This window comes from Xenopus tropicalis, chromosome 8, assembly GCF_000004195.4.
Source record: "Xenopus tropicalis strain Nigerian chromosome 8, UCB_Xtro_10.0, whole genome shotgun sequence".
Classification (NCBI taxonomy): domain Eukaryota; kingdom Metazoa; phylum Chordata; class Amphibia; order Anura; family Pipidae; genus Xenopus; species Xenopus tropicalis.
The window spans coordinates 92,685,715-92,699,030 of record NC_030684.2 but is presented as its reverse complement, the minus strand read 5'-3'; the positions used below and the strand labels follow the sequence as shown (position 1 = coordinate 92,699,030).

At 38.0% G+C, this 13,316-nt stretch overlaps 1 protein-coding gene across 3 annotated transcripts in view; it reads right to left on the bottom strand.

Moving 5' to 3' along the window:
* Window positions 1-13,316, bottom strand: part of fancm (FA complementation group M) — an 86,266-nt gene that overhangs the window by 8,624 nt on the left and 64,326 nt on the right. For 2 of the 3 annotated variants that reach the window (XM_012969053.3, XM_004917143.4), the window contains exons 14-17: window positions 7,329-9,393; window positions 5,841-5,923; window positions 5,677-5,748; window positions 2,145-2,282 (exon numbers count right to left, since the gene is read on the bottom strand). In XM_012969053.3, coding sequence (XP_012824507.2) covers window positions 2,145-2,282; window positions 5,677-5,748; window positions 5,841-5,923; window positions 7,329-9,393 — 2,358 coding nt within the window. Of the gene's footprint in view, window positions 1-2,144; window positions 2,283-5,676; window positions 5,749-5,840; window positions 5,924-7,328; window positions 9,394-13,316 lie in introns of those variants that run through there. The other variant, XR_004219876.1, reaches the window with a different exon arrangement.

Below are 13,316 nucleotides of genomic sequence, written 5' to 3'. Positions count from 1 at the left end.
TAGGGACCAATGAGCTGCCAACATACACATCAATATGCACCAAAAGGATGTGAACTTTAAAGGGAACACAGTGTGGCTCATTTATAAAAACTGGGCAAATTTGCCCCTGGTCAGTAACCTCTAGCAGCCAATCAGCGATTAGCACATTTTAGCCAGCTAAAGGTAGTACAATGAAAGCAAACATCTGATTGGTTGTCATGGGTTACAGCCCAGGTGCAAATTTGATAAATAACCCACACAGTGTTTATACACATTTAACATGCTTTTAATAATCATCAAAACAACTTATCTAAACTAGAAGTTATGGGTAATATCTTAATGTGTGTTCTGAACAGCTATTTTTGTTATGTAGGAAATAGAGCTGGCATAGTCCTTGCTTTAGATAAGGCATCCTGCGTAGACAGCCATTCCATCATTTTACAGTTTATACAAAAACCACTGTGACAAAGTAAGGTAAAACACGCTAATATCACCCCACCCTGCTCAGAGGGGCATGATGATGCCTATCCGCTGTTAAATATAGACAATAATCAAACAATAACCATATAAAGATCACAAAATCTAAATTAGCTTCTAATTTCCTTATTTATTAGGGAGCATGAGTTGCACAATTCCTTATTATACATAAGATTTCATAGTGTGTCAGAGACACATATAAAAAATGCAGTGTTCACAAATGTAACTCTTTAGAAGCAGTTTGTGACCTCAAAAAGTGTAACATTAAGCAAGCAATTTGGTCCCATCCCCCCATAATATTTATAGAAAGACTTGTCCTGAAGTGCACCTTTAGTGGCCAATCTGTGGTAAGAGACATTATTGTGCACAGTACGAACTACCTGGTCTGCCCCTCAAATGGACAACTGTCCTCAACAAGTTTAAGTGGAGGTACAGAGCAGCATCAGTAATATATGTTTTATAATACACAAGAGCCATGAATATCTTGTAAATGATATCCTTATAAACAGTGCATAGTGATTTCATTAGTTATAATAGGTGACCTGTATAAGAGCACTTGGTGTTTGCCCTCATACTTTTTATGGTCATGACCTCTTCAGTTACTTTATATAATATTCTTATATTTACAGTGAGGGGTACATTATTCACTGCATAATCTACAGCAGGGATCCCCAACCTTTTTTACCCGTGAGCCACATTAAAATGTAAAAAGACTTGGGGAGCAACATAAGCATAAAATATGTTCTTGGGGGTGCCAAATAAGGTCTGTTATTGGCTATGTGGTAGCCTCTATGTGGACCTGCAGCATACAGGAGACTCTGTTTAGAAGTACATCTGGTTGTATGCAAACAAAACTTGCCTCCAAGCCAAGAATTTAAAAATAAGCACCTGCTTTAAGGCCCCTGGGAGCAACATTAAAGGGGTTGGAGAGCAACATGTTGCTCACAAGCCACTGGTTGGGGATCACTGATCTACAGTATGGTAATTTTTCAGGGCACCTTACTGAAAATCCGATGTTTATAAATGGCATGTTGTAACAATAGCTGCACTCACCCTACTGTTACTGTGCCAGTGCATTAGGGCTATTGGTTGAACACCACCTGCCTTCAGCGGCTACATTTAAAGAGCTACAGGAAAAAATGAGGCTTGGCATCAGCTCTGCATAGCACAAATATATACACTGCTATAATGTCAGGAGGAAGTAAGTAAAGCTTGTATTAGTAATATAACCAGTCACAATGTTTATGGAGAATATGGATAATTTGTATAGGAAGGAGTGAACCAGCTGTTTAAAAGTGTATAAAAGGGAGAGAAAAAATCCAAAAGCGCAAGAGCAATTGAGCATCTTGAATTTTTTATTGTGTGTCATGATTGGCTACTTGAGTTGAAATCTCCATTCCTCTTATTCTCCTTATGTTTCTCCTATATACTTTTATACAGGGAGAGGGGAGAGGAGTGTGAGGGAGAACAAGGTGGTTCAGTAATAGGCAGTAATAGGCAAGTAAAAGCATACATATTATAAAACTATGTTCAGGATAACAATATGCAAGTGGAACTCTTTTGGTTTGTTTAACATTAACTATTTTGTGCTGTAGAATACATAATGCTTATTTACTTGTAATTATGAAAAAAGTAATTTGTACAGAGCTGCAATGCATGCAGAAGGTGCCCAAAACTGACCCACTGACCTTACAGCGCTTTCTCTTTTTTGATACTGCTATTGCTCTGTGTTGATATGATTTTCTAGAATGGCCAGCAGATTTATCCCGAGCAGTGGAATGTGTTGACTTGAAATTGTCTTCTTCTTCCTCCTCATCTGAGTCAGGCTAATGTATAAAGTAAAAGACAGTTACACATGAGCCAGAAGAATGTCTGCACTTCTATCACATATATCTCAGACATTCACTACCAGACATGCAGCTGAAAAAAAGAGAAATGAGTTACTAATATAAATTAAAGATTTCATTCTGTGTAATTACAGTGAGAAAATCACTGGAAATATATTAAGTCAGGACACAGGCAGAGGACAATATCTAAGTGGATTAAAAAAGAAAAAATAGTAATGGTGGCAGAGAACTTGCTAAGAGAAGGAGCCCAATCCCATAGCAAACCACATGCATTTAGTTTCTTTAAACTCCACCAGTTTGTGCCACCCATAGCGTCCAATGTCACACCACCCCTGAAACACTCAACTAGGCCACATCCTTCTCTCATGATAGAAATATTACAGGTGTAAGATTTAATACTATTTTGCCATGCATTTTCAGAATAACAAAACTGTGGCAACTATGGCATGCATCCTACAAAATTTCAGGAGTTGTTTGCTTGTGTGCTATACTCAATGTAATTCCTATTAAATATAATAGGATGTGTTCTTTATCAGCCCCTCCTTTAGTCATGTCTTATTGAGCAAAGAGGCACCTAGCCTGGTAGGAAAATGTTTTGCAGGAGAAATCACTTACTTCTGTAAGTTTTTCTATAGCAAAGAGAAGGGATGCCCTGCTCCTTCCAGGTCATTCATATTTTTTCTAGGCATGTGAAGCTGTAAATGTACTCACTGGGCTTTTATATCAGCTGTGACATGGGGCTCTATGCATTTTCTCTGTCTGTTCACGAGCCACTGGTTGGGGATCACTGCTGTATCTTATTGCAGCATGTTTTCAACCTTGTTGCAGTTGTTTGAGGCATTTAACAGAACATAAAGTATCCCTATACAAATTTCTGGGTGTACAAGGATAATAATATCCCTTTTCATCAGGCCAATCACCCCTAGAGAAGACCAGGAACAAAGGGCAAAGAGATATCAGACCAGATCTAGATGAAGAAATGTGGTCTGATGCTCTTAAATTAGTTCTAGAATTGTCCATATCTATGAGGGACAGATGTGTACAAATAAAACTTTTAAACAGGGCATATCTAACTCCTTATCACCCATTTTGATGATGGGGTTTTGGACCAAGATCTGGAGTGAGGTTCTTCAATTTATCAATGAGAAACTCGCTCTCCCAACTATATGCTCCCCTGAACTATGCTTATTGGGAATAACTGGAGCACTACAGATCCGGTCCTATTCTAGGATATGCTACTTACAGTTGCTATACTATGTCAAAAAGGCTATTTTGATGCACTGGAAATCTCTTGATCCCCCCTCGATACAATTTTGGCGAAAACAAGTAGATGGCTCACTCCCACGTCAGAAACTTACATATTTAGCAAGAAGCTGTCCAGAAAAATTTGACGCTATATGGGGAACATGGTTAAACATACAGAATACTTGACTGCATGTAAATCCTTCTGCCTAAGTGCTTAAAGTGCACTTGCCTCACTTTAGTTTTCCTCCTTATCTTTTCTTTCTCTCTCTCCCTTTTTCTCTTTAATTGTTTGTAATACTTGTTTTGAAAATGCAAAATAAAATCTTAAAAAAAAAAAATGTCTGCGTGCAAAAAAGGAGCAGACAGGAATGGGGAGCTGTAGCTGCAGCTCTTGAGCTGGATATGGTTGGTTAGAAGCTTTGTGTGAGAGCAACTTGACAACAATACAATGAGCAGGTCATCTGAGTGGGACAGTTGCAAGGACACAGACAGGAGAGAAGAAAAGACTTGCCTTTTAATCAGAATTGTACCAACTGGTTGCCTAGTAACATTCTGCCTTTCGTCATCATGCCATCTACTTGTTCATAAAAGTTCTTTACTTTATGCCTTTTTTTAAAATCCTCTTCAGCTCTGCCTTCAATCAGGCAGTGTTTGTGGCACCATATTTACACATTGCAATTAAGTGACCCTTCACTACCAATAAGCAAACTGTATCACTCACACACGATTCATATCTTTAGGCTCAGGGGCACTGAGAAATGCTGGCTGGAATAGGAGTTTGTATTTTATGATGAATATCATTTGCAACATGTTCTAAAGGAGCAACACAGAGCCAAAAATGGCATTATAACATATTAGCGCATACATATGCATTAAAATCATTATGCAAAATCATTTGATTATGTGTTTAAATAACCACTATGTGTGGCTCATGTTTTCATTTATCTGAGACTCTCTTTTGCTTGGCTGTCGCCTGGGTAATATTCTGATGTATTCACTGGCTTATTTTTCAAAGTCAGAGTAAAATGGGTATTCCAATACTGATGGAAAGTTACCAAGCAAAAAAGCATAAATATAAACAGAGACACCTCTGAGTACTACAGCTACTGTCATCTGTCAAATAACTCTTTACCTTTACCCAGCCAATGCAATGCTTGTGAGCTTTTTGCATATCACAGTTACAATAACCACTCTTCTGCCATGTTTAGTTTCCATTCCTTCTACAGCTAAGTGTTTACCACTTTCTGTTTGAACAAATAGTTGTTAAAATGAAACTGGATTCTATACTTCTACAATTATGAACACCAGCAGCAGTCTCAAAATTCAATGTGTCTTGTCATGGTGCCATACTATACTAAAATCAGCAGCAGTGCATGCTAGTTAAGGTATTAATGTGTTATATTGTAGAGGGAACTGAATATACATAAAAGTCTCCTGAAGTACATACTGAATATTTTTCCTTCCCATGATTAAACATGACAATTGTGTTGGATACGCTGCGGTGTTTCAAGGGGTGATATCTACTTTCCTACTGTGCCTTGTACACTAAAAATGGTAGTGTTACTAAACAGGAGATACATTGTCTTGCTTGAATAACCTAAGCAATCTTTCTTACAGCTATAGCATATGTGGTATTTTCATTGCCAATTAATGTGAGGGTAGTCAAAATGCCCCCATGTGTAGTAACTATCTGGCGATGTGTGGGCCATCCCATTCATATGAATGAGAAGCAGTGTTTAATGGGTTTCAAACCGGATTGCTTTGTGTGCTAAAACCCTTGATCCAGCTGGGTAATAACACTTTCCCCCTGGTATCAATGAATGATGGAGCATATTATCTGATACCTTAATATGGGTGCCTCCTGGATCCTATTAAAATATTGGGTAATTTATAAGATTAACTGTCAAATTATTCTGCACAAAAGGTTTATATATTACATATTACACTTAAAGCTCTGCCAACCGTACAGCAAAAGTCCCTTCCTAATTTCAACTTAGAAGCTGGGCTTCCTATAGGATGGAGAGGTTAAGTTGCTTTGATCCAGTACAAAATGTGGAATGTATAATATAACCTCATATCTCAAACCCTAATACTAATATTATATATAAAGCGTAGCCATCCAACTTACTGTTTTTAACACGTGTCTGCGCTTCTTAGCAGTGGGAATTGGTGAGTCAAAATCACAGTCGCTGCTTGCAGTCTTGAAAACAAAAGAATCGGAAAATGAGAAGTGAATTCTTTGTTTCCTATACAACTGAAATTTTGTTTTACAGCTGCATTTCTCTAACTTACCTGTGGTGACATAAGGACATTGGCCTTTGTCAATTTTCTTTTCCGACAGATAACAACGTCGTCCTCACTTTCTGGGCTGCTCTCTGTTGAAAGTGGCAAACAAAAGAGGCAAAACAATTACACATAATATGCCAAGAAAACCCTGACAGCAAGGCATTGCAATTAAGTACAAAGCAAATGATGGGCTCATACAGCCAGTAATACAAAAACCAAATATGTGCCAGGACAAGGCTTGTGGGCAGCAATTATTTTACAGGATTGCAATAATGGTTGTTATTCAGAACGAGTACTAGCACTCCAACATAATGGAAATTCTCTCCTCTAAGCTTTTACACTTTATTGGTTGTATAACAAGAGCAGGCATAAGCTTCTGTCAAAAGCAGTGGGAACTAATCAAGACACAGAAATAAAAAGCAATTTCACACAGCAGGTAACAGTGTTTCCTAGCATTGAAAACAAGCAGACAAATGTAAACTTTACTCTGCCAAAAAGACTCCAGCTACTTGTACAGACACATAGGAGATTAAACCAATGCACTCTTAAATACTGCATTTCTTTTAATGTTAACAAAATTTTTTGTGGATTTTATTAGTTAAAAATATGATGACACAGAAGTTGCATTTAAAGGCATATACAAGAAGTTACATCATAAGTGTTGCTCATGGTAACCAAAGTGATATTAGCATAGCAAAATTATATGTTCACAACCATAATGTACATTTATATACAACAATGAGTATAACAAAATAAACCAAAATGTAACGGATCAAAAATAAATCATAATCTTTATTCAATCTTGCAGGATAAAGAGATTTAAGGGCTCTGGCACACGGGGAGATTAGCCGCCCGTGACAAATCCCTCTCAAGGCAACTTTCGCGATTTCACTGAAATCGCGCCACCGCGTATGCATCCCACCGGCGATTTACATTTTCGCCGGTGGGATGGCATTTCGGGGAGATTAGTCGCCCGCGAACAGGGAGATTTATACCAAAATGTACTTATTAATTATGGGATCCGTTATCTGGAAACCCGTTATCCAGAGATCTCTGAATTTCAGGAAGATTATCTCTCATAGACTCCATTTTAATTAAATTATTTCAATTTAAAATAGACCCACAGGCCCATTTATAGATGACTGTCTGGCATTGGCCAGAATCTACATATGGCCAGTCTGGGCACTGCTTTTGGGTTAAGTGAATTGTTCTGCTGAAGGCAAACTGAAATGCAATGGAGAAAACTCATACAGCCCGGCCTGGAACTGTTCAGGAGCCTCTTGTCACCAATGTAATGCTGTACAGGAAGAATACACATCAAAAGAAGCACTTTTGTCTGTCAACTGAAACAAACATTTAGAGGTACATAGATAAAATGGAACAGGAAAAAATACAGGATCATTACAGAAATTTTTCTCAAACTGCATTCCATTTACAGAATACATTAAAATCGTATACCCTTAAACATAGCTAATAAATAAATAAAAAACATACCTATCAATGAGTGCTCTGAACATGAATTTGTCTGTCTTCTTTCTGCTTGGACAACTCTGCCGTCATGAACACTGAAATTAGTTGTAGAGTGTATGCTTTTTTCTCCTGCTTTGGAGGATTGTAGTTCACCAGCCTCAGAGTCACACAGATTACCTAAAGGCGTTTGGGGACTTCTGAACTTTTCACCAATTGGTGTAAAAAATGATGAAGAGCACAATGACTTTTCAGGAGTTAATGAGATTTTTCCTCTAACTGGTTCAAGTGGTGAAAATAAATGAATTTGTTTTTCAGCTACCTCTGAAAATGTAGAGCAAATATTAGAAGACACCACAGGCGTTGAAACTGCATTACCTCCAATGGCATTCATGTCATTCCTTTTGAGGGGGTTTGGGACTTTGAAATCCTTGGAAGGGGTCACATTTTTACTATCTGAAAGATTATCATCTTTGGAATCCTTGGAAGGGGTCTCATTTTTACTATCAATTTCTGAAAGTTCATCATCTTTGGAATCCTTGGAAGGGGTCTCATTTTTACCATCACTTTCTGAAAGTTCATCATCTTCAATAGAAAACCCTAGATCAAAATTGACAGAATAGAGTTCCTCAGAGCAATCAAGTTCTTCTAAATTCTCTTGAGACCAAATATCATCCTTTGTTTCTGGTTCATCTTCAGTTTGTACTTGCTCTTGAAGCAAAGAAGATGGATCAAACATGTTAAACGTTACAGTTGTCTTAGCATTTTCATGTGGCTTATCTGTGCTTTCATGTTTAGAATGTAACTGCCCATAGTTGGCATTATCAGAAAATCCATCCTCTTCAAATAAATCAAAGCTGTCCTCCAAGAAAGTAGGCACGGAATCAATATTGTGGTTCTCATTCTCTGCAGATGAACCTTCAGTGTCACCACCTTCTAACACTGGCATGTTAACTTGAAAAGTGAAGTTTTCATTTTCTTTATCTTGGCTTTCATAATCAAACAATTCATCCCAATGATCATCATTTTCTGTCCTAACATCATGTAAATCTTTGGAGCTGCTTGGTTTCGAAGAATCTTCACTGTAAAATCCAACATTTTTTTCTGAACATGCTGCTTTACCACCTACTGTCTGTATAACATCTCTGGGTTTTAAACGATCCTCCCCAAAAAGTACATCATCTTTTTTTACTTCAGTAGCTGGTAACAGTGTGCCGGCTACACGGTCAGTCTGTTTCTTGTGATTAAGTTCAGCCTGCATTTCTTTTGAATTGATTGTTACAGGTACAGGTGTTAGAGGCTGCTGTGTTAGTGGCTGTAGTAATAAATCTTCTTGAGTCTTATCTTTTACAGGGTCAGAAAGGCAAGAGTGATGGGAAAAGTTTTCATATTTCTGAAAATCGTCCAAACAATCAAGTTCATTTATTGGAGGAGGAGAATGTGACAAGAATCTTTTTATATGTAATAACATTTTCTTCAGCTCGCAGATTTTATTGTCTACAAATTCTGTAAACACACCATGATTAATAAATGACTGAGGAGTATAAAACAAGTTGGATAAATTGGAGGAAGGATCTTCATTAAAACTATGGTATCCAGAATCAGCTTTGGCATCTACATTACTCTGAGATTTAGCAACTGCATCTTCAGTATCACTTATTAACAACATGTGGTCTGAATCAGATTGATTACTGGTTACAGCATTAGACCTAGAGTCTTTGTATTTAGTGACATTTGCACTAAAAACACTTTCTTTACCATGATCATCCTCATTTAAACCAACCACACGTTCTAACTCTGTACTGCCACCTTCTTCTGTTCCTTGAGCATGGACCTTTGAATCTACTGCTACAAAGTCTGTGGAATGTGATTTTGTGATCTTCTTACATGAGGACATAAAATCCTCATCAGGCTCAAGAACTAAAGATAAAGGTGTATTTTTATAGGTTTTTCCTTTTTTAGGATGAGTTGATTTTTCAGCAACTTTTGAATTATTATCCAGAACATTGATAGCTCTTGTGTTTGTGGCTGTTGGGTCAACATCTTCTTTGTTCAAGTAAGACATCATTTCCAAATCATAGTTGCAATCACCCTAATGAATCGCAGGAAAAGAGAGTTGCAGATGTAAGATCTGTACAAGAACTGTGGATTCTCTTATTTGTATTGAAGCTAAACAAATGTAATAAATTACTGCTTTATATTAAATCATCTCATGAAATGTTGGCAGATCATATCACATCTAAAAAAATTAAGCTACAAAAACTGCAATAATTGCATTGCATTTAATTTAAATGTAATCAGTTTGCAATCAGCGCATTTACCAACTTGCATTTATTAGCTTATTTTTCAAGTGATTCTTTACCTTAGCTTATGGGCAATGGCCCATAGGGCATTTCACTGCTAGGCCCTATGTCCTCTTGAATGTAAAGAGTGGTGAGAAAAAGGACCTCTGCACCAAAACACTCGCTTAAGTGTTCTAGCATCAGATTGGTGAGCTTTACATTCAGAAAACTCATTCTCCATGATAAATCCACATTTCAACTACAGAACCAATATAGCACATGCTTTGTACTCATCATATTAGATTAGTAGTAGTATTTCTTCATATTATTTCTTGGGGATATTTACATGCATAATAAGAGACATACTTGAATTACTGGAAACCCATGCAGTATGGCCTAAAAGCATGGTACCTTTCATGTCAGGGCAGATGCAATTACATTTATAATGGGCACATCCTCTGTTACAAGTGATGGAACACTACAAAACTACACTTATTCCTGGGAGCAAACTGTGGCAAAAACTGGGCAGGATCTGAGCCAAAGGGCTTTAGAATAGGGCTTGCTTCAATGAAACTTGGTAAAATAGGTCAATACTTTACCCTCTGTGCCTTTATCATAACATGGTCAGGAGGTAAAAATATTCCAAACAAGTAAATGGCTACACTTATAATTTACATACAATTTAGCACAATGTCTATGTAGAAAAGAAAGCTGTTTCAGATTATATACAGTTAGTTGTTCATTAGTCTCATATAACACCCCCAGTGCATTTATTAGCTGTGTCGGTGTATCCTTGACAAAGGTTTTTTTTATCCCTGCCTTTCTCTGAACACTGTAATTTAATTAGGCACATTGTAGATGATTTTTATGTGTAATAAAGGTTAATGCACAAAGGACTGTAAAAAGAATCTCAAAACACAAATATACAAATTAGTATATTATTTCAGGATCTATGTTCAAATGGAGCTAATGCTTTTGTGGGATAGTCACAAAACCCACAGTTACAGTGAGTTAATCTATTTTGTAACTATGGGTGTTATGGCTATGCCACAAAAGAATTAGCTCCATTTGAACACTGACCCTGAACTGATATTCTATTTTGCAAAATTGTATAACAATATATATCAGTAGCAAAACATATGCAACCAAAAAATACATTAAATCTATTCCAAATATCATTACAGTCTAAATGAGGGAAACATAGCATTCACATAACAGTGTTCTTAAACTACAATAAACTGTGATGCTTGAGAAACCAACTCCTTGCCAACAGAAATGCCAGCTGACTGGAAAAGTAGGTCAATCCCACTCTAAAAACAATCTGGTCCCACTCTCCACATCTGGAGACACTGGATCCACTCAGTCATTCTGAATGTTATTTGCCCAGCTAATGCCTTATTCTAGCTCAACATACCAAGGGATTTCATGCAAGCCTAGGTACATTTCAGCTGATCACTCTTTGACTAGCAGCTTAGGGGATTTATACACTAAGCCTGAAAGAGGTCAAGGCTGAACTCTGCTAATGAATGCAGCCTTTACTTGCGAGAAATCCACATAACCATTTGAATATTTTGTTTTCCTTCTGGTCAGCTCTCTGAGCAGACTTATAATGTAAGAAAGATTCTGTTTATCTTAAAATTCACAAACATAGTTACGTCCGAAAGTTACATACACATTAGTTAAGCATCTGCTGGATACAACTGTCTTTTAAGCACTATACTCTAAGTCAGTGCTGTCCAACTTCTACGGTGCAGAGGGCCGGAATTTCTCTAGCATACATGGTGGAGGGCCGCTAATGGAAGGCAGTTTTGACCACTCCCCTTTTTGAAACCACACCCACTTCAAACCACACCTATTTTATCACAATGGTGGTAGCACAGCAAAATCCCAAATGCTTGGTCCTTACTGTGGGGATATCAACCATCATTCATATGTGAAAGAATTATGTCATATTAAGATATACCCTTAAATTCCATATGCCTCCTCCTCCCCTGTGGATAGCAGAGCAACCCCCAGTACATAATTACATACCTTATGGACCATTTAATGGCTATTTCCAACTGCTAACAAATTCCCACAACAAACCCCTGCCAGGTTCACCTCCCACAAGCAGCATAGGGCAAGCAGAGTATGGCACACACAGGCAGCACTCTGCCTGTCCTATGCTGTCTGTGTGTGCCATACTCTGCCTGCCCTACCCTGCCTGTGTGTGCCATACTCTGCCTGCCCTACCCTTCCTGTGTGTGCCATACCCTCCCTGACCTATGCTGCCTGTGTGTGCCATACTCTACCTGCCCTATGCTGGCTATATGTGCCATACTCTGCCTACAGTACTTATGTCTGAGGTGTGAAGAAGTGAACAATGGGAGTGATTACAGTCTGAGCCTGAGGTGTGAACACTGCAGGGGGTGAACAATGCAGGTATTAAAAGGTGTGAAAAACACAGGGGATTACATGTTTAAACAATACAGGTGGATTACAGCCTGAATCTGAGGTGAGAACCATGCAGGGGGCCAGTTAATCTCAGTACTGATACCATTTAATGCTTACTCAAAGGTAAGCCATCAAAGCAGCCAGACAGGTGGGGGGCCACACAGAGGGGGGTCGCGGGCCGCCAGTTGGACAGCACTGCTCTAAGTTTTGCATGTTTCCAGTCAAACAAATATGGCAGATCCTGCTCATATACGCAGTGAATACACAGTGTCAGGTATGCCAAGTATCTAGTTTGATTAATGGAATATTATGATCTACAACTTTTATTATTTCCCATACAAAAAGTTGTAGGTTGAGCATCGTACTTTAGTGTGCGTTCAAAGCACTATACAAGTGAGATAAAGCCTGCTTATAAATAGGATATATTTACTATTTGTTTCAAGCTATCCAAGTCATCAAGATTTTTAGAGAGTGCTACAAGGGAGTAAGTCATGATCAGCTTCTATCTGGACCACTGGGGAAGTTTTCCTCTGCTAGTCAAGTGCAGTCATGTTTTTTATCCATGTGTAGCTCTGAATACAATGAAGGTAAGTTACCAAAATGTAGCATACATACAATGGGAATAAGGTTTTTTTTCAATGCTGTAACTGCTATAGAGACCAGTTCCTAGTTAGCCACGGGCACCCTTAGCAGCCTCTCCTTGCACAGCAGTGTTGTGAATATAGAGGTCAGTGGTGGGAGGGTTTATAAAATATAATTTCATTTTAGTCGTTGCATTGCCAGGTATTTATATTTGTTTTTGTGCATGGCTTTTCTGCAATATGCCTGCTCTGGGTGCTGATCTACCTACATTTGCTAGTTTGATCAAGGTATTACATTTATGAGCAGACTTGTATGACAACAGTTCAGGCTGCATTTGGTCTCTTCTTCAGGTTTACAGAGGCAGATTCTCCCAGAAGGTGTGCCCAAGGAGGCTAGTATGTAATTAATTATTACTAATCATTACAGCTTAGGTTATTAGTAAAAAATGAGAAGAGCTCTAACTTTTCTAGTATTTACCAATTTAATACAATACAAAAAATAAGGCTGCATTATACTCTCCAAATGCTTGCCGTACTGAAATATTCTTGACCAACTTCAACCTAAGCAATTTTCTTAGTTGCCTAGGTGTTGAACCTATTCTAGTAGACTCAGCTGGGAGTACCATGCCACATACCCAGTCCTGTGTAACACTTTTGATAAATAAGCTTCTAAAAATCCCATAGGAATGAATAGAAAGTGGATGATTTTTTTCTGTGGT